Source organism: Molothrus ater, chromosome 4 (assembly GCF_012460135.2).
Source record: "Molothrus ater isolate BHLD 08-10-18 breed brown headed cowbird chromosome 4, BPBGC_Mater_1.1, whole genome shotgun sequence".
Lineage (NCBI taxonomy): Eukaryota > Metazoa > Chordata > Aves > Passeriformes > Icteridae > Molothrus > Molothrus ater.
Window position 1 is genome coordinate 57,514,271 of NC_050481.2, and position 24,771 is coordinate 57,539,041.

General features: G+C 43.9%; 1 protein-coding gene across 1 annotated transcript; it reads right to left on the bottom strand.

The window, feature by feature from the left end:
- Positions 1-212: 212 nt before the first annotated feature.
- LOC118686549 (ADP-ribosyl cyclase/cyclic ADP-ribose hydrolase 1-like) lies at positions 213-24,081 on the bottom strand. The gene is made up of 8 exons (XM_036382820.2): positions 23,683-24,081; positions 9,939-10,068; positions 9,209-9,344; positions 8,418-8,500; positions 6,660-6,736; positions 5,945-6,037; positions 3,687-3,773; positions 213-1,880 (listed from the first exon to the last, which is right to left on the bottom strand). Exons 1-8 carry the CDS (start codon positions 23,919-23,921, stop codon positions 1,799-1,801), a joined length of 927 nt encoding a protein of 308 aa, XP_036238713.1. The 5' UTR covers positions 23,922-24,081; the 3' UTR covers positions 213-1,798.
- Between the last annotated feature and the right edge of the window lie 690 nt (positions 24,082-24,771).

The following is a 24,771-nucleotide window of genomic DNA, read 5'->3' on the forward strand; positions in this document are numbered from 1 at the left end:
CAGCCACCTACAAAGACAATGACTTCTCTGTATCAGATGGAGAACATGGGCTGGGGGGGATGTGCTCTGTTTCTCTGCTCTCCTGGGTGGTTGCATATAGTGTTTCATACATTGAACAGATTTCTGAGTTGTTTTTAGGAAGTGGCCTCTTTTGGTCTTCTGAGAATCTTTCTTTCTTAACTTTCTGAGGTTCTGTACAATGTGAAACTGAATTAAGAACATTTCTCATCAGCAATTTTATTATAGATCTTGATTTTACAGTCAATATTTTATATTGCAACAGAAGAGGTACAAAAGTGAGCATGAAGAGAAACTTGTAACTGATAGTCAGAAATAACCTATTTGAATGTATTGGTTTGTGTCTATGTTGGTTCACCTAAGTAGTTACATAACACCTTGCAAATAAAAATACATTTCACTTAATGTAAACATAATGGGTGAGGTCTTGGGTTGGTCCAGCCAGGCTCAGTGCAGGCTTCTATTGCTATTGAAGAGATGAGGCTTATCTAGAGATGCTCAGAATTACACCAGCTTGTGCAGTTCCATAATGATGCTTTGCACTCTGGGCACTCACTAAAACTTGTGGCAGTGCAACCTTGTCCCTGTGGGACCATGGAAACCCCAGTGTGCCTGAAGGTTTGGCAGCTGCTGCTCACACTGTCACCCCAGCACCTGGGAACATGTCTGCAGCAAAGCCTGCTCTGCTCTCTGGGTGTCAATGGCACTGACAGAGGCACTGCAGCCGTGGCCACAGGCTGGCCTCAGACACTTGCTGTGCTATAAACACTGCACTTGAGACTGGTAAAACAGAAATCAAAGGAAACCAGTGAAAGCTGCTCTTTCAGTGCACCACAGCACGTCAGTGCTTGTGAATTCTACAACCCAAGGCATCACCTTTCACCGCAGAAACTGAGGTCAAGAGAGACTCCTTATTGTGGCAACCATTTGATGTTTGTTTCTATTCCAGTGCATGGCCAAGTTGTGGCCTGGGGGACCTTTTATGAAAGTTGGAAGGCTGCTGTTTACTGCTATATTAAGAACAAAATGTAATCTGACCAGCAATGGTGTATCCAGTAGGATTTTAATGGAGCTATCTGAGTCAGCCTCGCTGTTTTCTCTCCCAGCTGCATACTAAGCAGTTTTTACAGGTGCAGGCAGCCCTCTGAGGAGCTTCTGGTTTTTTCTTAGCTCAGCTCAGCTGTTTACACCAGCTGCTTACTGTGATACCCATTAAAAGGCAAGAACTCCTCTGCCTATTCCATTGCTTGCTTTACCTGGTCAGAAGTGTCACAGTACCTGGGAAAGCCATGATTTATACCATGTGCCAATGGGCAACATTCCCCTCTGGGGAAATTTGCACTGGGATGCAGGGACAATGTAGCATGCCCTGGTCATTTCCTGCTTAACCTTTCAGCAGGAAGGAAGGTGAGCACTGATCTAGGCAAGTTCTGCCTATCCTGGAAAGTCTCTTTCTTCTCTGTGCATGCCCCAGGGAATCCCTGCTCTGTGCCAGTGGCAAGCTGTATAGGAGGGAGCAAACCAGGGCAAAGCATCTGCCTTCAATTGCTGACCACAGCCCCAGTCCATCTGAAACAGTGTGTGTGTGTGTGTGTGCACAGCATCACAGCTCAGGTACCATCTCCTGCTATTTGGCTGTTAGTATCACAGCAAGGATTTCTGGTTATGGACTCAGCACACACCATGCTACTGTTATCACTCTCAGCTATGCAGCCACATCTATCTTCTCCAGCTTTGCACACAAGTCAGGGAATTCTTCAGTAGCACAGAGAACTCTGTTTCAGGGAATTGCTGAGCTGTTGGTGCAAAGCCTGCAGTCTGTGTGGTCTGGGTTATGCACACACTGAAGGAGCTGAACGGGCCTGAAATAAGACACAAAGACAAAGAAATATTTAATAATCAATTTGCAAGTAGAACAGAATTACTTCACAGTTACTGAATGCAATGTGAAAATCAAAGTGCATGTTACATCCATGCTTATTAGGCAGATGGATTTTCTTAGGGGATTTTTTTTTTTGATCTTGCTGCAGAAAGGTAACTTTGGTCTTTTTAGGGACAAGGGCAAATCAGTACAAACCAAAGTAGGATCTGACCTCACAGCATGTCAGCTATGCTGAAATATAAAAAATAATTAAGAAAAAGAAGAAAGATCTCTTGCACAGACTGTGGAATTCCTGCCGTGCTGGAAGTTCACCATCTGTCTTACTTACTGGCAAACCCTACTGCTACAACAGAAAGCTGTTGCTGTGAATGTCACATATGATGGGATTTTTTTTCTAATGCATCCACTGAATCCATTTTTAAACTTACTTCTGGAAGATACTGTTGAGATGGACAAAAGCAAGAGACCATGACCAGCAGCAGTTGCCACATGGCATGCAAAGGCAGATGCTCAGCTGATACAGACCCACACAGCTCTGTTTGCCATAGACTTACACAGTCTATCCTGAACTTTGGCTTTACCTGTACATCTCTTATTTTATTATTATTCTGCATATACAATAGCAAAATTAATTGTCTGTGTTGCTCAACCCAGTTGTTTACATATGTGTTAGTTGAACTTTGACAAAAAGCCCTACTTGTCACTTTACCTTCAGCCCTGAGTTGTGAGACACAGCAATGAGGGTCAGGTTCCTCCCTGTGCTGGGCCACAAGGGCTCTAAGCTGTGATATATTTCCCCTCCCCATCCTAGGCTGAAATAATCTGTACCTACTTACAGGTCCTGGGAGTATTGGTTAAAGGTTCCATTTACCCAAAGAGAAAGTAAGCACACACTTTGGCAGATTTATGCTCCACACCAGAGCTAATTTTTTCACAAAGTGCAGAGCACCCATTAATCAGGTTCAGCAATACCCAGACAGGAATATATTGCTCTGCCTTCAGACTTAAAGACCTATCATTTGTCTCCTTTGCAGACCAGTTTTTCCTTACTTAAACTATTGTCACAAACCCAGAAGTTCATAGAAATCTTTGTTTACTTTGGAAATGTTCTTATCCAAGTATGAGTCCTTGACACTGAAAAGCTCTTCCTGACAGATAAGATATGAGCAATATTGAATATTTGCCACTTTTCTAATGTCTCTAAAGAAAAAATTTGCTCAGTGTGAAGGTCCCTGAACCCACACATAGGGATAAAGGGTCTCTGGTTTTTGTATTTCCTCATCAGGAAGTTGGAGATTTCAGGCAAGTCAGGACTTTGGCTGCTGTTTCACAGACTTCTCTTTTTTGCTCCTGACAATGGTAAATTACAGTAATTAGTAATGCTTATCATGTCTCATGCCTCAGTCTCTGACAAAGCAGCAGGACAGAAAGCATGCTCAAACCATGGTGAAGGAAGTAAGGACCATCCTTGGCACCCTGTGCTATCTGTATGCAGCAGGGAGGAAAGCTGCCTGTTTGGTTCAGAGTATTTTAGGTAAAAGCCCAGTCAGAAGAAAATCTGGTGGCTGGATTGCTGGATTGGTCCCTTCCTGGAAACAACTGAACCTGCTCAATGGGAGGAGAGCAAGCCCCAGCCCCAGCCAGCCTGGCTGGAGCCCCTGAGAAGGACCCAGCCCCACTGGAGGGATGTCATGGCAGGAAGGAGGAAGTCTGCTCTAGCTGGATGTAAACCTGCAGTATTAGCTTTATGTTAGCAAAGTCATCACCAATAAGAGAGGATAATTACCTGTAATTGTCTTCACAGATGATCTTAAAGTTTCGTTCTTCTAAAATGCTTATTAACCTCTGAATGGACTGGCCTGAGCAGGATTCACTGTGGAGAGAAGATTTCAGTTACTTGGTGTTCCTTGTGTGTACAAAATGCTCACCTGAATTCCACACTATGGCACTGCTTTATTAGAGGGAAGATGCTTTAGAAGCTTGGTTGCTAATGTGCTGGGAAACCCAGTGGGGTTGTGGAGCTTTGGCCTTGCTGGCAGAAGCTCTGTGATGTCCATGTGATGTCCAGCTGTGCATCTTGCAGGAGAGCTTTGTGCAGCAGGACATCTGTGGGACATCACTCAGTCCCATTCCCAGTTCAGGGTGCTCCAGAACTGCTCCATTGCTGCTGGTGCTTCCACAGCAGCACAATACAAGGCTTACTGAAATCTGTCCAAGGGCAGAAGGGTCAAGTCCTCTGTGTGATGAGAAAAGGCCAACCATGAAAGCCAGCAGTGAAGTCCCAGGTAGGAAGTGAGATAGGAGGAAACTGATAAGAAAGCAGGGGATGGAGCAGGCTATGAGCACCTCCTGTATGTTTGACTCAGTTTACAGCTGCTGCTGCTGCTCTGTTTGGAAAGTGGATGTTTCAACCATTTTTGCATTGGTAGGAGCCCTAACTTGTGTATTTCTTTCCCATCCAGATAAAGGTTTCAAGAAGCATGTAGCACTCATGACTTCAAGATCTTTCTGTTTAATTTAACTAAATAGCCCAAGGGCCCCAAAGCTGTAGTGAGAGGTTTGACAAATGTCATAGGCACAGACAGAGACCCAGCAAAAGCCTTGTTACCTCAAGGTAAAAATCATCTCCTCATCCAGAGTATAGGAATCACTTCTACTACTGGGGACAAGTCCAGTTCCTAACATATGACATTAGCAGAGAGCACTGCCAGCTCTTTTTTGTTCACTAGACTTGACAAGTTATCAGTGATTCAACATGGAATGGAAATCAGAAGATACAAGGAATGCACACTACTGGGGCTACCCCCCACTCTCTCCTTAGAAGCAAGTAGAAAATGAAAAGGAAATTGCTCTGAACTTGTCACAGGAGGAGGATGTGCCCAGCAAGAGGGCTGGCAGGGCACTGCTTGTTGGAGCTGTTGATGGGGAGCACAGCAAAAATGCCTGATCTGGGAAATCATGGGACAAAGGATCCAGTGCCATGTGAGGGGAAACTGATGTAAAGATTACTCAGTGTCCTTTTCTCCAGCAAACCTTTATGCAAAGGACCACAAGAGCAAGGCTGGTGTGCTGACCCCAGGACAGATGCACACCGTGAACCATGGCAGGGGTGTCAGCTCACGTGGAAAGGGAACACTTCTGGGTGTCTGGGCTGAGGGAGGGGCTGCAACACGAGCTGGAGCTGTGTCAGAGAGTCAGGCAGGCTGAGCAAGGTCCACACTCCTTCCTGAGCTGCTCTGCACCATCACAGCCTCCTGATCCATGGCACCAAAGCTGCTGTTTCTGTCGTGGACGTCATTAAGAATGGGAAAAACTGTGGCAGGGCATTATGGCCACAGAACTGGCTCTGAAAGGAGGGGTCAAAGGCACAGAGCCTCATGCTTAGTGTTTCAAATGTGGCAGATCTGCAAATGAATCTGAATGGGATGAAAAACATCACTCAGAAAAGCTCAGATGTGCTTTGAGGTTGCTGTTCTGGTATCAGTAATTCCATGGTAAGCATTTCAACTACAGATTTGTTATTAAAAATCACAGAATTATTTAGGTTAGAGGAGACTGCTTGAGATCAAACCAATATGAGCTGGAAAAGGTTGCTCAGGTCCCAGTTAGGTTTTGAGTATGTCCATAGATGGAGACTCCACAACCTGATCTGTCATTCAAAAATGGCTCAGCACAATTATACTACTCCTGTGGACAAACAAATCCATGCTTGGATGGATACCTGGACATGTTTATCCTTGCAGACATAGCCTGGTCTCTGACTGCAGTGCTGCACCCATAGCAAAGGTCTGTGGACCTCAGTGGAGCTGAAAGGAACTTAAAGGTCATGAAAGCAATGAAAATGTCATTGTGTTTTACCTGTAACTGTTCAGCAGTACCTACGAAAAATACTAGGAGAAACAACAGTAAAAATGTCATTTTTTCCCTGCAAAGTAAGCACCTAGAAGTGAGTGTAAGGGAGATTTCATGAGTTTAAGGCAGTGTTGTTGCCAGACCTGAGCTGTGCCCTGTGCCTTCCCCACACTGCTCGTCACTGTGACTTACCTTTGAGGTCCACCAATGTTTTGCATGAGCCAAATGTGCACTTCAGTGACTTTATCTGGATCCAGGTTAAAGATCTCAATACTTCCAAAGATGCTAAAAATGAGAATGGAACATAAAAGAGCAAAGCTCTCTTAGTTATCTCAGAAAGGTGTATGCTCCCTAAATACCAGTGCTTATTAGTTCTGCTGTTGCAGTCTGTGACAGAGAGAACATTCTCTTGCCAATGGATTGTCACAGACTATTTAATTGCCTTATGGTCAAATGTTGTCCCCCTCGTTCTTATTTCACTTTCAGGAGAACTTTTGAAACTGCCTGCAGGCAGAAACAAGCTGAAGTTTTGGCCTCTTCTCTTGTTCAGTTTCCTGGCTGTTGGTGTGGTTTGGTGCCAGGAAAATAACCATGGCTGTCCCCCCAGAAAGAATATTCTTCATATTTTGATATTACTCATGACTGCACTTCCAGCCAGGTAGCCAAGCCTAGTGAAGTAAAATCAAAGAAACTGCAATAATCAATTGAGCAGTAAGAGCACCCTGCATATCCCCCCCACACCCTCTGAAGGATTTCAGGTACAGTCTCTGAACAGAAGGAGTGAAAAGAATCAGCTTTACAACATCCAGGGGTGTGTTCACCAAAATCCCTTCTGCTCTGGGACTCCCAGGCAGACAGGCACATGCAGCCCCACAGGAACATGAATGGTTTTGTGTTGAGTGAGTACCTGCTGCTCCTGAAAGCTCCAGCTTCTACTGATCCATTGAGCATCACTTGAACCACACCACATGCTGCTTCTGCAAACTGAACCACAGCAAGGGACATTAGCACTCTGACACTACAGGCAGTGCCATGGCAGACTTGGGGCTGGTAGAATTCACTGATGTCCTCAGAACTGCCTAACACAAGCAGAGGATCTGGACAATATTTTTGCAGAATATTTCAGTGCCAAAAAAAAGAAACATCTCTGAAGGCTATGGCAAAACTGTGTAAATCCTCATTAGTCAGCTATGAACTGGCAGTCTAAGGCTGCATGGGACTGGTACAGCAGCTTGTCTGGTTTCAGTTTTATGGGGCTTTCCAGAGCCCTACAGCTGCAGCTGTCTGTAGGAGCTCACAGTAATCCTCAGAGTGCTTTAGCTCAGAAAGTAAGGACAAGCCAGAGCAGAGGTGTCCCTAGTTTAAGGACACACAGACCACCACATACTTGTTTCCTTGTGACTCATGCTCTGTGTTCTTTTGTGGCTTGGGATTTTTCTCTCTTGATATTTTAGTAAAATTATCACTGATGGTTTTTTTTTTAATTTGATTTTTAATATACTGTATCATGTAATCACTGGTTTTTTATTCTTTGAAACCCATGTCCAAATATTTAAAGTCTACTGAGGTCTATAAAGTACCTATGCTAGATATATAAGCCATTGTTAAGGCAAAGAGTTTTTAAGAAGCTTAATGCAGGTGACTGTGCTTATCAAATCTTTCATGTCCTCATCAACAATGCATCTCAAATTCAAATCTCGAGAGCTGCAAAGTTTCAGGAAGTTTCATTTTGTGTAACTTTGAAATGTATAAGCATGAGTTTTAGTAGATCTTGAATTCACATGGCAAGGAAGCCTGCAGCTGAGCAAACCTGGGTCTGCATGTGGTTCTATCTCTCACAGATACTGGAACTCAACCATTTTCACTCCTAGTTTACTCACAAAACATCTTTTTTTTAATACGATGAGTAGACTTTTTCTTACATACAAGAGAACTGGAGCATACAGGAATGCTTGTTTTCCACCTGGGTAGTCATCTGCTAATAATCATACCAAGGGTGAAATCTTGAGAGACAGGTGAAATTAAAGTAATACAGGACATCAGGTTTTTCTCTGGCAGCTTGTTCCTGTAAAGTGCTGATTCAACAAAGGCAGGCCAATTGCTTAACTGGGGCTAGCAGGATCTCATTCCTGTGATGGGAGTTGGATGTGTCTGTGGGTGGGGACATCACAGGAACCTTGCCAGGCACTGATGTGGGAGGATGTGCTCTCCAGGTTTATGCTGGGAAGTGCAAGGGGATTCTCAGCCTCTTGGAAAATGTCTGTGCCAATCTGGGTGCTGTTTTCCACACTGGCACGCTAAAATAGATTTTACTGTAGCAATTTATGTTCTGTGATTTAATTAAGGTGATTGCTATAATTGTGAGTATTACTTGCAGAGCTCCAGGTCTCTGCCAAGGGCTGTTCTAGTCACTGACACTCAGCCTCTGTCCACAAAAAGAATGCCTGAACTACAAGGGCATCAAATGTTGTAATAACATTTATAATAATAAAAATATGGGACCTTGGATTCCAACACCATGATTTTTAACACCTGGAGCTAAAGCTTTTGTCAACTTCTACTATTCCATCTTTTAAGTCAATCTGCAAAATCATATTTTTTGGAATGTCTCAACTTAGTGCCTTTCCTCACTTTTGGATTCAGGGAGATTTAGTCCAGATCTTACCATCTTGGATGCCATTTTCCAGAACACAGAGCCAGGGTTGCTCTCACATTCATTTCGTTTTGGACAAGATTCATAGTTGATTCCTGAGAAAAAAATACATTTACAGAATAGCTAAGGTTAGAGTGAATATATTTGCAAGGCTCATGTGGCTTTGTGGGCAAAAAGATTTGCCCTATACCAAAGCAAGAAGGCTAAATGGGGAGAGGGCTCTGAAAGGAAAAGGAATTTGCATCTGCTCAAAGGTCTTCCTGTTTGCTCACAGTATTTTCAGGGAGGCAGTTGCAGATCCCGTATCACAAAGAATTCTCAGAAAACAGAGAAGGGAAAACACACAATCCCCAATGTGAGAAACAGGCTGGCTCCTGACAAGTACTGTCTGATTGCATTGAAAAATTAAACTTTGCCCAACATTTTCAGTAATTCCAGCCCAGTTTAAAGGTTCCTAGCCTTAAGCACCAACCCAGGAGCCACGAGGGCAGTGGTCCCCCCAAGGCACCTGCACACTGCCCCAGCACTTTGATGTGTCCAGGTCCTTCTTGAATGACATTCCTGCAGTTTGTCCCATAGGAACCACAGGGAAGAAGCAAGCAAACAAAGCACAGGGCAAAGGGGGATTGTGACCATTAGGTCAAGCAACAACTTGGTGTTAAAATAACATCCAAAGCTGTGGTTTTTAATTTAACCTGAGAAATAGGTGCTATTTTCAGAATTCCAAAATATTGGACAGTTAAGATTTTAAAGTAAGTCACTAGAAAATGATGTGAAAATGATTGTGTTTAGGTGTAGATTACCTGGGGCAGAGGGGTCTCCACACCATGAAACTCTATCAGCCATATAACCCAGCAAGGTGTCCTCCAAGGTAAGGAAATTTTGATTGGATTTTGTATAACGATGAACGAGGTCGCCTGTCTTGCTCCAAAACAGTGACTGTGAAATAAGGTACAATGTCTGGTGAGTGATAGCTATACTACAGCTGGTTAGAAAATTTTTCTGGAGAAACCCAGAAAGTTAATGATAATGAAGGAGTTTTATTGAAATGCAGCAAGTTCACCTTAGTGGGTCAGTTCTTATTTGAACACTGTCGTTTGCAGAATATTTTGGGTGGGTTTTGTTTTTTTGGTGGCATGGGACATGGTCAGCTTTTAAGGGATTTTGAAAGAAAGGTTTGGCTAGTTTTCACAGGATATTTCCCAAATTTGTTGTTTGCTTTTGAGCTGCACATGTAAGAACAGCTTTCTGGAAGCAGTGTCCCTCCAACAGCATGGTGGAATGCTCCTTACAGAGACCCACGTGCTCAGGGAATGGGGACATCCCTGTCACTTCCCTGGATGACCCTGGCTTGAGGCAAGCCTTACACAGGGATGGGTTACTGGGGCCCAAAGGTGCAGCTGCAGGACTGTTGCAGTAAGTGCAAAAGTAAAATGCCATCCCCTCAACCTCCAGACCCTCCCAGCTGTTAGGGGTGAGATCCCCTTGCCCAGACCTGGCTTCCCACCACAGCCCACCCTGCACTGGTGTTACCTTGTTGCAGGGTATGGGGTGACTTGCCAGCTCCATCAAAGGCTGGTAATCTTCTGGTGTGATGTTACAGGGGTTCTTGTAAATGAAGGCACCTTTTAATGATTCCCATATTTTTAGACAATCCTTATCTCTGCCAAAAGATTAAACATTGTTAATAAATATTTATGAGTATTTGTGCCTGTGAAAGGCTCTCTCTCTGTTGTGGTCAAACACTCTGGATCAGATGCTAGAAGAATTCCAGCTATGCTCAGGCACCATGATCCATTACCAAAGCAGAGTAACTTCAGCAGATTAAGTATATACTGAGGAAAGAACAGCTCAAAATCACCTCTCTTCCTGCATTTCAAATTAGTTTACTGCAATATCTTAAAAAAATCTTTACCCCTTAAATGATCAGTGCTGATTTTACATAACCAAAAGATCAAATGTCTTCATTATTCACATATTCTTGATTATTCAGGAGAAGTAAATAGCTTCTCAGACTATAGGTTGTACATTTTAAAAGTATGGTCAAAGGATACTGTCCCCTCAGCTACAGCAAGCCAAAAAGATGGCTTGTCCCTGCAGAGAGTTTGATCCTAGAGAAAAAAAAATCTGTAATTTTATCTAAAACAAAAGTGGAGATTTAGCATTTTGGGACCTAAGATTATTTCTATTTATGCACTAATCTTCAGCTGTTGACTTGGGTGTATTAAATTTTCTCCTGGAGGACATTTCTCTGTCTGCAAAGCATAAATAGCCCAGAGACCGTACTCCAAACTTTGGTATTTTATTTAGAGGTTAGGCAGTTGTAAATACCTCTTGCTGCCACTAAGGATTACAACATGGACACACTGAATCATCCAAAAGAGAGGGCTCCTGCAGATGGAGGGGTGACATTAGAGAATAGGCAGCTGTCCCCTTTGCTCTGCACAGTCAATGGTATCATAAAGAAAATTTGTACAGCTTGGCTGTAAGCACAGACACATCTCATAAACATTTATATGGCTCACACTTTCTAATATGTCAAATGACTCCAGGCAGACCTTTAATTTTCTTTTTTTTTTTTTTTTTAAGCTACTCCTGAAATCTGCTTTATGTAAAAGCATTAACAGCCCCAGGTGACAGCTGGGTGCTGCAGGGGGATACAGTATGGGTAAATGAAGGTGGTACAGAATGTAATCTTATCCCCTAAAGAGTGGCAGCTGCACCAATTACTAAAGATTAGGAGCAGGCCTGATCTTAACAGGCCACACCTGTAGCCAATAAGAACAGTGGTATAAAAGAGTGGATTGGTGGGCTCTGGGGTCAGATGGCTGCTGCAAGGACCAGGAACAGTCAGTGCTTAGAGGAGCTGCCTGTGAGAAACATTGAGGAGGTATGAAACTCTGGTGATATAGAATCCTTGCACTATAATGATAACGGAACTCTTGATAAATAAGACATCAGGGTACCTGGTGATCTATCCTTTCACATAGTAAAGTTTTTATGCTTGGTCTCAGAAGACAAAATATTTTTCAAGAAACTATAAAAAAAAACCTTTCTTTTTTTATTTTTATTTTTTCCAAAGCAGAGAGCTAGGAGACAGACACAATATAAATCATTTCTGCTGCTAGACTCAAGCCATGGCCATGAAGGCACAAAGAAACCATCCAGGTGGTTTGTGATCATGCCAAGAGAGATTGCTGAGTCACTAACCCAAAGAATCAGGGTTCCATCCTTTCAAGGCACCAAACTTAGCAGTGCATGATGTGTGTTAACACCTCCACTACATGAAAGAAGAGTCTTTATGTACAGTCCTGGCAGAACAGAGCAAAATTGCCTCTTTAATGTCACAAAAGCTGGTAGGTCTTAGCCTGCAAGTGGGGGAGGCTCTTCCACAGCTGCTGATCACTGTGGAACTGCCAGGTGTATCACAGGGAGGAATGTAAGTCATGAAGATGGGCTTTTATAGAAACTAGGCAATTTCAAGCATTGATTAAGAAATAAAAATATAGATCATCAATGTAAAAAAAAACACATAAAAAGCTAAACAACCTTTTCTTTTTGCTGTCCTCACTTATAACATTTTTTTATGAATGAATAATAAATCATTGGTTTGCCACTGGAAAGCTATTTCTTGGATATGAAGCACAAGTTTTGTCTCACACCCTAAAGAGATTACCAGGCACATAGACTGTAGTTTTGGTTTACATATGATAAGCAGTGAGAAGGCTTGAGGACCTGTAAGTCCCAGCTCCAGGAAGATGTGCCATTCTTCCCAGTCTCACTGTTGAGGTAGATTCTGTTAATAAATTTTCACCTGACCTTTTTCCAGCACAGAAAGAAAATACTTGTCTGGTGTGCAGCATTTAACTCACACTGAGCAGAGGAGAGGGCAGAGACTTTCTGTAGCTCTGGGCCTTCTGAAACAATATGAGAATTTGCTGGCATGTGGCAGGCTGAAAATTCCAGCAAGAACAGCTTCAGGTTGAAACAAGAACATGTGCCTTGCCAAAAGAACCCAAAAAACAAATGCCTGAGAAACAAACTTTTCCCTTAAAGTTGCTCCCAAGCCATAGAATGTGTTGATTTAGTGTTCCTTCTGGATTTACAGAAGAAAGAAAGGCCACAAAAGAGATCCTCACTCTACTAGTTAATTAAATTTTCCTAATTCAGATAATTCTGGAGTCCATGGGGAATATACTCTTATGTCCCACACTGCTGTGGGCCTTGGCCTCTCTCTTTGTCTGGCATTTGTTTGTGTATTTTGGGTTGCATACAAACTAATTCTACATCCTATCTGCAAACACCATATTATCTCTTCAGGCATAATGGACTTCTTCTTTTGAGGCTAGCTTTGTTTATGCTGAAATAGCTAAAGCATGTTATTTCACTATAGACTCTGAAATATTGAATCCAAATTCAGTGATATGTAACATAAATATGCTCTAAATTTGTGTTTAATTTTTTCAAGTTTTATTTTTATGAATAGAGTTTGGGCAATACTGGTAAACAGGAAATAATAGCTAACAGAAAGAACACAGGAAATCTTCTGTGAACTTGAGAACTGCAACATTTCTCTGGAAAACAAGGACTGAAGAACTTGTCTTAAGATCTTTTTGAGCCAGAGATTCTACCCTGAACTCATTATAGGATACAATATAGGGGTTGGGATACAAATAAACTTTTCCTTATTAAATTCAGATGTTATACACACTTCAAAGCATATCCTCCATTTGTCCTTACACTGGGGTAGAAGTTGTGTTTTCCAATAAATTTGAGCATTTCTATCCATTTGCCTTGTATATGAATATCACATTAATCTATCAAGTGAAAGCTGGGGCCAAGAATATTTCCATTAGTATCTATCCCAGCAGCCAAATTTTAATGTGCATATTAGAAAAATGGACAGCTTCTGCATCATTATTTCTTGCATATCCATACACTGGTCTGGCTAACCTTGAAAGAATATCCTTACACTGAAAGGCATGGGATAGCACTGAGTTATCTGGTAAATAACTGTTGCTATAGATTTTTTTTTTTTTTTGCTTTACATTTTTTTTTCTTTAACTGGACATGACAGAGCAAATTCATCCCCAGTTGAAACTGATTTAATTGGTATAATATCAAGGATAGGTTTCATCCCCTCTGATTTCAGTTACACCATGAACAAAGTCTTGCTTTCAGTTCAGCACTGGACTGACACTGAATGCTGAAAACATCTGAAGAAGGGCAGTGTTCCCTTGGGCTCTGTCTCGTTTTCTACTCAAGAATTTGAGAGTGATGCTTAAAGTATGGGACCCATTTCAGATTTACAAGCAAAGAATTACTTCCAGGTTTTGTTCTGGAGAACTCAATCCACTTGATTGTCCATGTTTTTAAATCACTCTGCCAGGTACAGACTTTGCTGTAATCAATATCAGATTTTCCAAGGTCGGGAATTTTATTTCTAAAACATTGCAATGTCTTCAGGCCACCCTGAGTTTTTAATTGAGGCCCTGTGGTGAAGCTCTGAAGTTACAGCTGGGAACAGTCCCCTGAGCCCATGAACCCAACCATGGAGTGATCAAATCTCTGCAATTGGTGTAATTCTCATTTGCTACCATCACCAGCCAAAGCTGTGATGAACCTGAGCACTCAGAAATCTGACTCTTTAAAAAGTCAGCAAGACATTTGTGGTTGTAACATAGCTCCTTAAAGACATAAAGCCAGTTTTCACTCTCTGGGGATCTAAGGCACGGTTTTAATCTGTCAAAACACAGATATCTCAGAAGGAAAATGTGTATCAAATGAGCTAAATGGTGTAGCAACATTTCTGCATCTAACAGACCCATCTTTGCCCGTGTCAATTTATCTGCTGCATTTTGATAAAATGTGATGGCTGTAGACAGCAGTAAAATTTATACATCTCTAGTCAATCTCTTTTTTTCCTGTGAGCTTATGTGTAGCTATGCCTTTATGTCAGAAATTATACAAGGACCAATTATACAATTAGTATACAATGATATGGTTATGCCTGTGTTGAGAGGAAGCCCTCTGTAACTCTGAATCCTTTTGCTACCTTTTCTGCCCTAAATATTTCTGGGGTTTTATTTCTTCAGCTTTCCCCTCCCTAATTCCAGCCTTGTCGTGTCTCCCTGCTGCTTTGGAGCAGTTTTTTTTTTGGAGCTGCTGCCAAGCACAGCCCAGGCAGCTGTGGTTCCCTGGAGGGAAGCTGGGAGCTAAAAGCAAGGAGAGCAGTGCCATCAGGTGGGAGAAGGAGCTCCTCGGGAGCAGCAACCCCAAAGACGTGGGGCTCTTCCAGCACGACCCATCTGCAGGGCACGGAGCTGGAAATGGGGATGAGCACGCAATGGATCGGCTCCCTTCTTGTTATTGCAGCACCCCAACCTCCCATCAGGTGTCTTTAGCCTAAAAGTGAGACAGATACGAATTAAGAGAGGTCAGCCGCTGTTGTTGCTGAGGATTTGAGGACACTAATTAATGCCTGCTGGTTTCAGCATTAGGATAATGGAGAGGGAGAAAATTAGCAAGGAAAAAGATGAAAGAAGAAAATAAGATCTGCCAAGCTCAGTGTCTTCGATAAGCACAAGCCTTTCATTTTCCATTTAGTTTAATTTTTGCAAAGTGTCTGCCACCATAACACTCATGGTAACAGATTTTTTTGTCAACATGAAAATGACATGCTTGATTTTTTTGGCAGCCTGGTTTGGTAAGTTTTGCTTTCTGCTAATTACATAGTTCAAAAGTCAGTACACAAAGCATTGGAGGAAGTGACTGAGCATAGAGAGGGAGATCCAGAGCCCTGCCTCACAGGAGCATCACTTCTGGAAAGGCTGCTTGTAGGCAGAGCAATTAAATTCAGCACAGCAAAGATGAGGAGCCTGGAGGTCTGGGAAAAGGAGTCCTAAATGAGATTGCTGCTGAGTGCAGCCCACGGCTTTGTGTGCTCCTGGACAGTGAATGACCTGGAGCAAGTGACAGCTCCTCAGCACACCAGTCCTTCACCTCTGGCAGCAATAAGAAGGTTTTAAGGGCAGGAGTATTTGTGGCTTTGGTTTATGGCTCCTGGAGTATTTTATGTGAGTGGGAAATTGCTGCTGCAGGACAACACTGAGCCTTGTCACCCTTCTGGGAAGGGCTGAGCCAAGAGGTGGCAGCTGTAACCAGTGAAGGGCTCATCCACACAAGCAGATCGTTTTGCTGCCTGGATTTCAGCCTCCCTGGTTGAAAAACAAGCTGCTAGAGCAGGTGATGTTTGCAGAGATGCTCGGTAAGTGGAACAGAGCCCCCAGAAGGGCAGAAGTCTCACCTGGACTACATGTTGACAGAGGGTCATAGTAGCTCTATAGTTTAAGCTTCCAAGTGAGGGCCACATCATCAGCAGACACAGAGGGAATAAATTTTAGCTGACATCTTACCCCTTGATCAGAAAGGGTATTGGCAGGAGAGTTTCAATGTTAATTAAACTTCTAAGAACACTTCTGTAACAGGGACCCAAATTAAGGTATGTACAGGGAAATACTCAATGGTTTAATGCACCTTCACTTTTTCCCACCCACAACATGAACCTGCAGCACATTGTTGTGTTTTGTTTTGCTTCTTTATTTGTTTTTAATAGAACTAAAGCTGCTGGAATGTGGCATAAATGCAGTAATTTGGGAGAAGCTCCTGCTTCGAGGATGGGCTCTATCAGCAGGACACAGACAAGAGAACAGCTTTGGTACATCTGTGAGTGAGTTTCTTCATAATTCCTCATTTTGTGGTCATCCCTGGGAAGACAGAATGCATCTTTAGCATGATTTTTCCCTTGGACACTTGAGACAGACTTTCATTTGACCCTAGAGGGAAAAAGGATCTATTCCTTCTATCCCTATGGATAAGCAGAGATCATTTCTTCATGGTACTCTGAGGTGTTAAACTGCTCTTGAGTTTTAACCATACCTTAGCAGCTGAATTATATCACTTCTGAGTGTGGGGTTTTTCTCACTGAGATCTCCACAGATGTTATAGAAGAACAGAAGCAGGGAATAGTGGGATGGAACAGTATTCCCCTTTACAGCAATCAGCTCATAAAAACATTTAATAATTTCAATCCGAGGGCAGTGCTATAATTTAGTCAGCCACCAGACGTTGCCCTGTAGAGTCAACTCAAAAAAATCAATAAACAAGAGAAAATGTAAAGAGCAGGCAGCTAACTGACTGTGCATGACTAAATAGCTGCAAAGAGTTACAGTGGAAAACTAAGTTGAAAAGTTTTTCATCAGCAAATACTTCTGATTAACATGTAGAAGATCACCACAGACAGAATAATATTCTCTCTAGTATCTGGAATTAAAACCAAAGGACATTTTGACTGCGAGGATATTTTAATATAGTGATGCAATATGTGTAAACTAACCTAAATGTGAAAAATTATTTGAAATCCTATGGAATCTTGCAGCAAGAACCATTAAATATCTATACACTGTCAAATTAATGTAAAAAAGTTTGTGTAGATGAGAAATATGAAGTCATTTAATAACAATTTTATATGATAAAAACTCAGTATAGAAAACTGATAGGTGAGTTGACATTTGGCTGTCAAGTGAGAGATAAATTCAGATCTCAGATTTCTGTACCTTAGCAGTACACTGATGTTGGCCGTGGACAAAAGACCAAGTATCTTTTGACATCTCCCCACTACCCTTGCTGGATGCTCAGACCTTGGGTTGTCTGTGGAGCTACAGCCTGGGAGGGAAGATTTTCAGCACAGAACTGAGCCTGAGCTTTGCACAGAACTCGATGGCTTTTCACAGCCCAGCAGAGGCATTTATACTCCAGAAGAACAGAAATAAATATGCTGGTGATTAATGATCTCAAGAACAAATAAATGAGAGCATCCCACTGCCCTATGAATTTGTCTCTTGCTAAAAGGAAGTTAATTCTTTCTAATGAGCTTCCTTTAGAAAGAGATGACAACAAAACCCAAACTGAGTCCTACCTTACAGCCCATAGTATGGAACTAGCTTTAAACAGCAGGAGGACTCTTTAGAGAGACAAGCTCCAGAGCCAGTAGCCCCACCTCTATATCCTCAAGTACTGATCACTGGCCATTTGTGCCCACTAAACATTTCATTCCAGTTCCCCATTGAAGCTCAGTACAGCATATTTCAATAGATGTGTACTTTGAAGTAGGAGTCAAACAGTTGTTAATATTTATAATGAAATCTTTGCTCCCAAGAAAGTACAAGAACAGTCAAAGCCACTCGTATACAACTTAGGGAAAAATAGTTGTAAAAGAAAATATTGTTATAAACATTGAAGGATAGAATAAATAAAAAGCAGAGCAATGCAGGTTTCATATAATAAAGAGAATAATAAAAACACAGAGAAGGTATTAAAATCAGCACACAAGCACGTGAAATAGGGAGGGGAACTTCAACAGCATACACAAATGTTAGGATTTGGGTATTTTAATAAGCAGTGTGCTATTATGATGATACAGTGCCCATCTTAATGCTGAGAGACAAACCAGATGTAGGAACAAAATATCAAAACAATTTTCATTAGAGATGAGCCAAAACATTTCTTCATTGCTGTTTGTCCTAGTTTCCCAGTGGAGTTCTTACAAGTCTAAAAGCAATTCCTAAGAAATGAAGCAGCATGAGAAAGGAAGGCACTTCTGGTGATCATCTAGCCCAACCTCTGTCTCAGAGAAGGTTTCTCAGGACCAGGATCTGTCTTGTTTTGAATGTTTCCAAGGATGTAGCCTCCACAAAGTCTCCAGTCAAGTTCCAGTCTTCAATCACTCTCACAGTAAAAAAAACCCTGTTTTTTCCCCTATGTTTAAATAGAATTTTCTGTACTTTAATGCCTCTTAATGCCCATTGCCTCTTGTCCTGCAACTAATTATCACTGAGAAAAGCTTGACTCTCCCTTCTTTACTCCCCTCAGCTGGTATTTACCACCTTGAACCTTCCCTTCTCCAGGCTGGACAGTCTCAGGCTCTGAACCCCTCTCTGTATCTCAGACACTTCAGTCACCTTCATGGTCCCTCACTAGATGTGCTCCAGGTGTGTCCCTGACTCCCTTGTACTGACAAGGCCAGAACTGGCCCCAGCACTGCAGCCACATCTCCCCAGGGCTGAGCAGAGGGAAAGGTCCCCTCTGTCCCCCTCTGCCAATGCTCCTTCTCGTGCACCCAAGGCACTGCTGGCCCTTGGCACCAGGGCACACTGAGGGGTCACATCAGCTTGTCACCAGGCCCCTGTGTCGTGTTCCACAGGCAGTGCAAATAAAGCCTTTTGTTTGCTCTGGCACCAAAAAAGATGGCACAGCAATGACAACAGATTTTTTTAGGAAGTGTATTCTTACAAACAAAGAAACACTGAGTCCTTTGCAGTTTGATGGATATCAAACTAGGGAGCTCTAGAAATCTGCTGAGCACTCTAAGAGGGTCTAATGCATTACAACTGGGTAGTAATTTGTACTTTTCAGAAGACTGGTTCAGTAATGGTTTCTCTCATGCAAGGCACATTTTCTCAATGAGAAAACAAACCTTAGGTAAGTTTCAGTATAATATCATGGCTATAAAAAGAAACCTAGGATTTTTGTGACACTGAATCAAATCATGGTTATTTAGTACCATGCTTGATGTGAAAGCATTAACAATCAGTGAACAAACACAAAGAAATTAGATTAAAAATGCCTAGTAAAGCATGAAGGCAAAATGCAAAAGTAAGCCTACAACAAACCCCAGATTTCTTTCAGGAGGGAATTATGCTGTGAATGCAATAGTATCTCACATAAAACCACGGTCCATATATGTTCTTTCTCACAAAATATATCTCCATCTCCACAGGCTGCAAAGGAATGGGAAGGCAAAATGCATTCATGATTGTGCAGTCAAGAGACAGAGCTCTCCTGGACATGCACCAACTCTTACTAAATTTAATGGAATTACAGACTGTTAAAAATGGTTACAACAGAACTTGCCACTAACAATAAAAACAATATTGGTTGATCTAATTATATTTAAGGAGGAAATATATTCTGTGTCCATACAAGATTGCATGAAAACTGTACTGAAGTTTTACATTTTCAGCTTCATCATCAGGTTTTTGTATTGCTTAGTCAGGCACAGTGGCATTGTTTGGCCTGGCAGTTACATGTGTTTTTGAAACTGCTCTCTGTCTGTGTCCTTGGTGCCCTCTTCCTGTCAGAAGTTAGACAAAAAATAAGCTGGTTTGACTTCAAACAATTTTTACATTTTTAAATAGTAGATCCTTGCCAGCTTCTCTGGACACAGCCCTGGGTAATGTGCTCTAGGATGTTCCAGCTTGAGCATGGAGGCTGGAGCAGCTGACCCTCTGTAGTCCCTTCCAACCTGACCCATTCTGTGGTTCTGTGAATTAAAGACCACAAGTGACTGCAGCTGTCAGGGGGGAGCAGTCATTAGCTGAGAATGAAAATTCTCCTGAGCTGCCAATGTAAAATCAGTTATTTCTAGATCCAAAAAAAGCATATTTTATGCCTTGGGCATTAGTGACTATGACCTTTTAGATAACATGGCTTCTCCACTCCTTCCCCAGGTCACGAAGTGCTGCTGGTTCCTGACCTCAGCCTGCCAATTCAAATGTGCTGAAGAGGAAACCTAAGCCAGTTAATTAACTTAGGCTGCAGCTGCTTTCTCTGCCCCAGCACGTACAGAGGTGCCAAACAAACCACCAGAAGCAGCATCTTCGAGTGCTGGGTGAGTTATGGTGCCACCACGAGTGGTCCCAGCAGGGATCTGCTGAACTCGCTGAGCTGTGCAGGTGAGCCTGCAGCGCTGAGCCCCTACCCCTGCCTGTGCCAGGGATAAACTCTGGGAAACCTGGCGGGGTGTGGGACTGGAGGTGACACTTGGAGCGGTGTGACAGCCACAAGAGGGAGTCCCTGGTACTGGGAAGGAGAGGAGGAGTCATTGGAGGTCAAATTGTTTCTTCAGACCAAACTGCTTTTGGCTTTATTCAGCCCAAACTACCATACAGGCTGATGGCCACATGGGATTTTTACAAGGCTAGTGAAATCAGAACTTCTAGCTTCTGTTAATGTAGAAAAAAAAGGTAAGACTACCAAGCTGTGACAAATTATTGCTTTGGAGCCAGTATTTTCCAGGGAAGTCAAAAGAGAAATATGATTCTTTACTGTCAGTGTGTAGCTGTGTAACTCTGTGTGCAGGGAACAAACCCCCTAAAGCCTGCTGCTATACCATCCACATTTCTTCCTAAAAATAGGACTAATACTGAAAGTGCTTTATTGAGATGTTTGGTATTCTCTTCCTCTTCCTCATGAACTTTGTCATGACAAAGTTTATGCAGGAAGACTGAGGAAATTGCATGTGTACAAATATTGAGAGTCAGCCAGCAGCAGAAATAAATCTGAGGATTGTATGGCATGCAAGCAGTTGAACACAATTATTTCCAGCAGATGCTGTAACACAGCACCAGAGAAATGTCCTTTTGTGAGCAAGTTCAATGCAGAGTTTTGATGAATTTGAAGAATAAACAAATCCACAGGATAAAATCTGATTGCATGAGGTGTTCACAAAGCTCAGCTGCAGACAGCAAGAGCCTTCCAGTGGCCTCTGTGGGCTTGGTTCAGCCCAAAGATTGTCTTGGAAAAGAGAAGAGCATGACCAGAGTGAGCTGGCTGGGCGTGGCGAAAGGGCTCCAGGTAAGATGAGGGAGAATGCAAAGAGGCATCCTCTAGAATTAGAGTTGTGGTAGTGAAGGTGCACACTAGCATGTCAGAGGCCTTCTGAAATGATTTACAGCACACAGATGCAAAAGCAGAGCTAAATGGAGGCTGTAGAACTCTGTTAAAGCCATCGGTGATAGCCAGAAACAGAAAAATATCCATTGTCATGTCAACCACCCCCCTTTTCTTCAAAACCTGCCACCTATTCCAAGTTGAAATATGGCACTCCAAAATGTAGTAAATGTCACTAACTACCACAGGGAATAGATTTTATGTTCAGAAAATATCATCAAAGGTGGAACTTAGCGACTCTGATATTAAAAAAAGGTAAAAATACATGGAAGTGTCCACGAGTTTATTAAAGGCAGATCTTTAAAAAAATATATAAATTAGTGTAAGATTAAAAGGGAAAGAACAAAATATAGACAAATTTATGAGAAAATGAAAAGATTTCCTACCAAGATAACGAAGTTCTCATGGTGGGAAGCAGTGGCAGCAAGTCCTGGCAGAGTACAGGGCACAGCTTGCCCAGCTCACAAGACTGCCCATGTTTCTGCAGTTCCCTGCTCCTACTCTTCTCTTTGATTAAGTGCACCACAGATCCCATACAACAGAGGATCCAAGGCCTACATTAATAATGAAAGAGAGAGGGATGATGATGAAAGATCCCACTCTCTGATGTGTCTAAAGGCACCCAGGTCATTATCAGAAAGTGCCACTGACAGAAGGGGTTGATTACACAAGCTGCACAGAGCTAAGCACAACCAGAAATGAGCAATCTTGGCTTTGATTTCCAGAAAAGCATCTGCATTTAATTCTTCATTCAGGAAACCTCTGAACATTTCAGACGTACATAAACAGGCATGTTTTTCCTTCTTCTGTGATATATGCTTCAGAAAAATCTGTCACTTAAATAAAATTAAAAAAAAAGGGTCCTACTATACAGAAGTAATTTAATCTGAAAGAAAGTGAGCTCACAGCTCACTTAATGCACAAAGTATTAAGCACTGTTGGATTATGAATAGGCCAAAATATTGTGCTTTGTACTAACAAACGTTTTAGAAAACTTGTGATCATGGATTTGTGATTTTTAAAAACTGTCCTTAAATTGATTGCCTAAACAAATCATTCCTAGAGATATTTGTGGCCCAGATTCAGACTGTGTTGTCAGTGAAAACACACGTGGCCGTCGCTGAAAGCACATTCACACAAAAGTGGTTTTCACATCTTCAGCACCCCAATTTCAATGAAACAAGCCCATGTAACAAAGGCTGTTAGGCCTGAAAACAGATTTCAGATTTAAATATTGAGTGTATAATCCTTTAATGAATTAATTTATGCTTTTAGAAACATGTATATGATTTTGCAAGTTTCGGGAGCTTTTTAATTTTATTTACAAAAGAATCCTCCTTGTCCTCACTAAAGCCACTGAAATTAACTAAAGAGTGAAAAAGTCTCTGTGTACTCAGGCCATGGTTTTCCACATGACCCTTCAAATACTGCAGATCAGCGTTTTCATACAGTGCAGGATATCCAAAGCCAAAAGAAACCCAAATGCAAGCAAACTATACACAGCTTTGTTCTCATCAGCTCAATGTCATGAAAACAAGAGGTTGCCTTTTTTAGGACAAAGACCAGGATGGTTCTGTCACCTGGCCAAGGTGTGGGGCAGCCCCACAGCACTCAGCCCAGGGCGATGGAAAATTCTGCCAGAGGCTCACTGCAGAGACAAAGCAGGGCAGCTGCTGCCACAGAAGGGATGGATGGGTCCCTGCTGAGAGACCCTGGCTGCCCTGGAGCCCATCCTGGGTCTCCCCAGTACCTGCTGGGGGGCCCGGGGAACTCCTTATTTCATACTTTGCCTTTCTCTGCAGCCAAGGGGATCAGCAAATCAGTTCTCAGCTCTAATACACTGTTGCAGACCTGGGCCCATGGAATTTCTTCTGCAGGAGATGAGGGATGGGATGCCAGGGGTGTTGCACTACCTGCTGTGATGAGCTGAGCAAGGCCACCTCTGGGGGAAGGTGTTTCCAGGGGCTGATGAGCTGGTATTGTGATCCACCTCTATTTCTCCACGCAACCTCTCTGATCTTTTCAAGAAGTCATATCCACACGCTAAAAACAGTTTTGGATAACCCCAAGGTACTTCTGCATGTTTTTCTAACATTTCTGTCTGCTTTATAAGTCTGTATTGAACCTTGTCCTTTCCCTCCCTCCTGTGTAGTCTCGGTTACAGGACTGCAGTGTCACATTACAGACTTTGGCAGATCAGCTTTAAAGCAAAGTGCTTCACCTCCGTGTACTCAAACCTGCTAGAATTCAGCTTTTATTTCAGCTGGCATTAGGGAAGTTGTAAAATCCATTTATAATTACGTTTTGATTAGTGTTACTTTTATTGCCCCCGCAGGTAGTTTCCTTAAAAAGCCGACACTGGGGCACCGAGTTTGTTGTACATTTTTCTACAAAAGAGAGTTCTGATTTCTCCTTGCCCCTGCAAACCCGGCCAGGTGGAGCTGGCACAGTTCTGCTCACCTGACACCTGACCCAGACCTCTACTCACCCCAGCTCTGGGTGCTGCGCCGTGATGTAGTTGTAGCATCTTCCCAGAATAACTTCTTGCAAGTTCTTCGTGGTCCCCCTGTCCTTCCACTTCAGCATTTCGGGGCTGACCTCGTGCCTTCCGTGGGTCAGCAGGGAGGCCAGCACGACGGCGAGGACGAGGGCTGCCAGCAGCACGGCGATGCCCACCAGGAGCACGGTGCGCTGCCGGGCCCGGGCAGAGCCCTGCGGCAGCGGCATCGCGCTGAGCGGCGGCGGCAGCTGCGGGACAGAGGGACAGCGGGAACAGCGGGGACAGAGGGACAGCGGGGACAGAGGGACAGCGGGGACAGCGGGGACAGAGGGACAGCGGGGACAGAGGGACAGCGGGGACAGGGGGAACAGCAGGGACAGAGGGACAGCGGGGACAGAGGGACAGCGGGGACGGGGGAACAGCGGAGACAGCGGGACAGCGGCTCCTGCGGCCAAGCCGCGCCGCCCCCGCCCCGGCGGATGCCCGGGAGGCCGGGCTGACCCCCGCCTGCTCCGGGTCAGCGGCCGCCGGCGGAGCGCGGGGCTGAACGGGCAGCGCTGCGCCCTCCGGGGATCCCCGGGCTGTTCCGGGATCCCCGGGCTGTCCCTGGACCCCCGGGCTGTGCCGGGACCCCTGGGCTGTGCCGGGATCCCCGGGCTGTCCCTGGACCCCCGGGCTGTCCCTGGACCCCCGGGCTGTGCCGGGACCCCTGGGCTGTGCCGGGATCCCCGGGCTGTCCCTGGAGCCCCGGGCTGTCCCTGGATCCTCGGGCCGTCCCTGGACCCCCGGGCTGTGCCGGGATCCCCGGGCTGTCCCTGGACCCCCGGGCTGTGCCGGGATCCCCGGGCTGTCCCTGGACCCCCGGGCTGTGCCGGGACCCCCGGGCTGTCCCTGGACCCCCGGGCCGTCCCTGGACCCCCGGGCTGTGCCGGGATCCCCGGGCTGTCCCTGGAGCCCCGGGCTGTCCCTGGACCCCCGGGCTGTCCCTGGATCCCCGGGCTGTGCCGGGATCCCCGGGCTGTCCCTGGAGCCCCGGGCTGTCCCTGGATCCTCGGGCCGTCCCTGGACCCCCGGGCT

Coding starts and splice junctions, on each gene's coding strand:
- LOC118686549 (XM_036382820.2), bottom strand. CDS start 23,921: ATGCCGCTGCCGCAGGGCTCTGCCCGGGCCCGGCAGCGCACCGTGCTC. Junction 10,069..23,682: donor GCGCAGCACCCAGAGCTGGG/GTGAGTAGAGGT, acceptor ATCTTTTGGCAG/AGATAAGGATTGTCTAAAAA. Junction 1,881..3,686: donor ATCTGTGAAGACAATTACAG/GTAATTATCCTC, acceptor GTCTTATTTCAG/GCCCGTTCAGCTCCTTCAGT.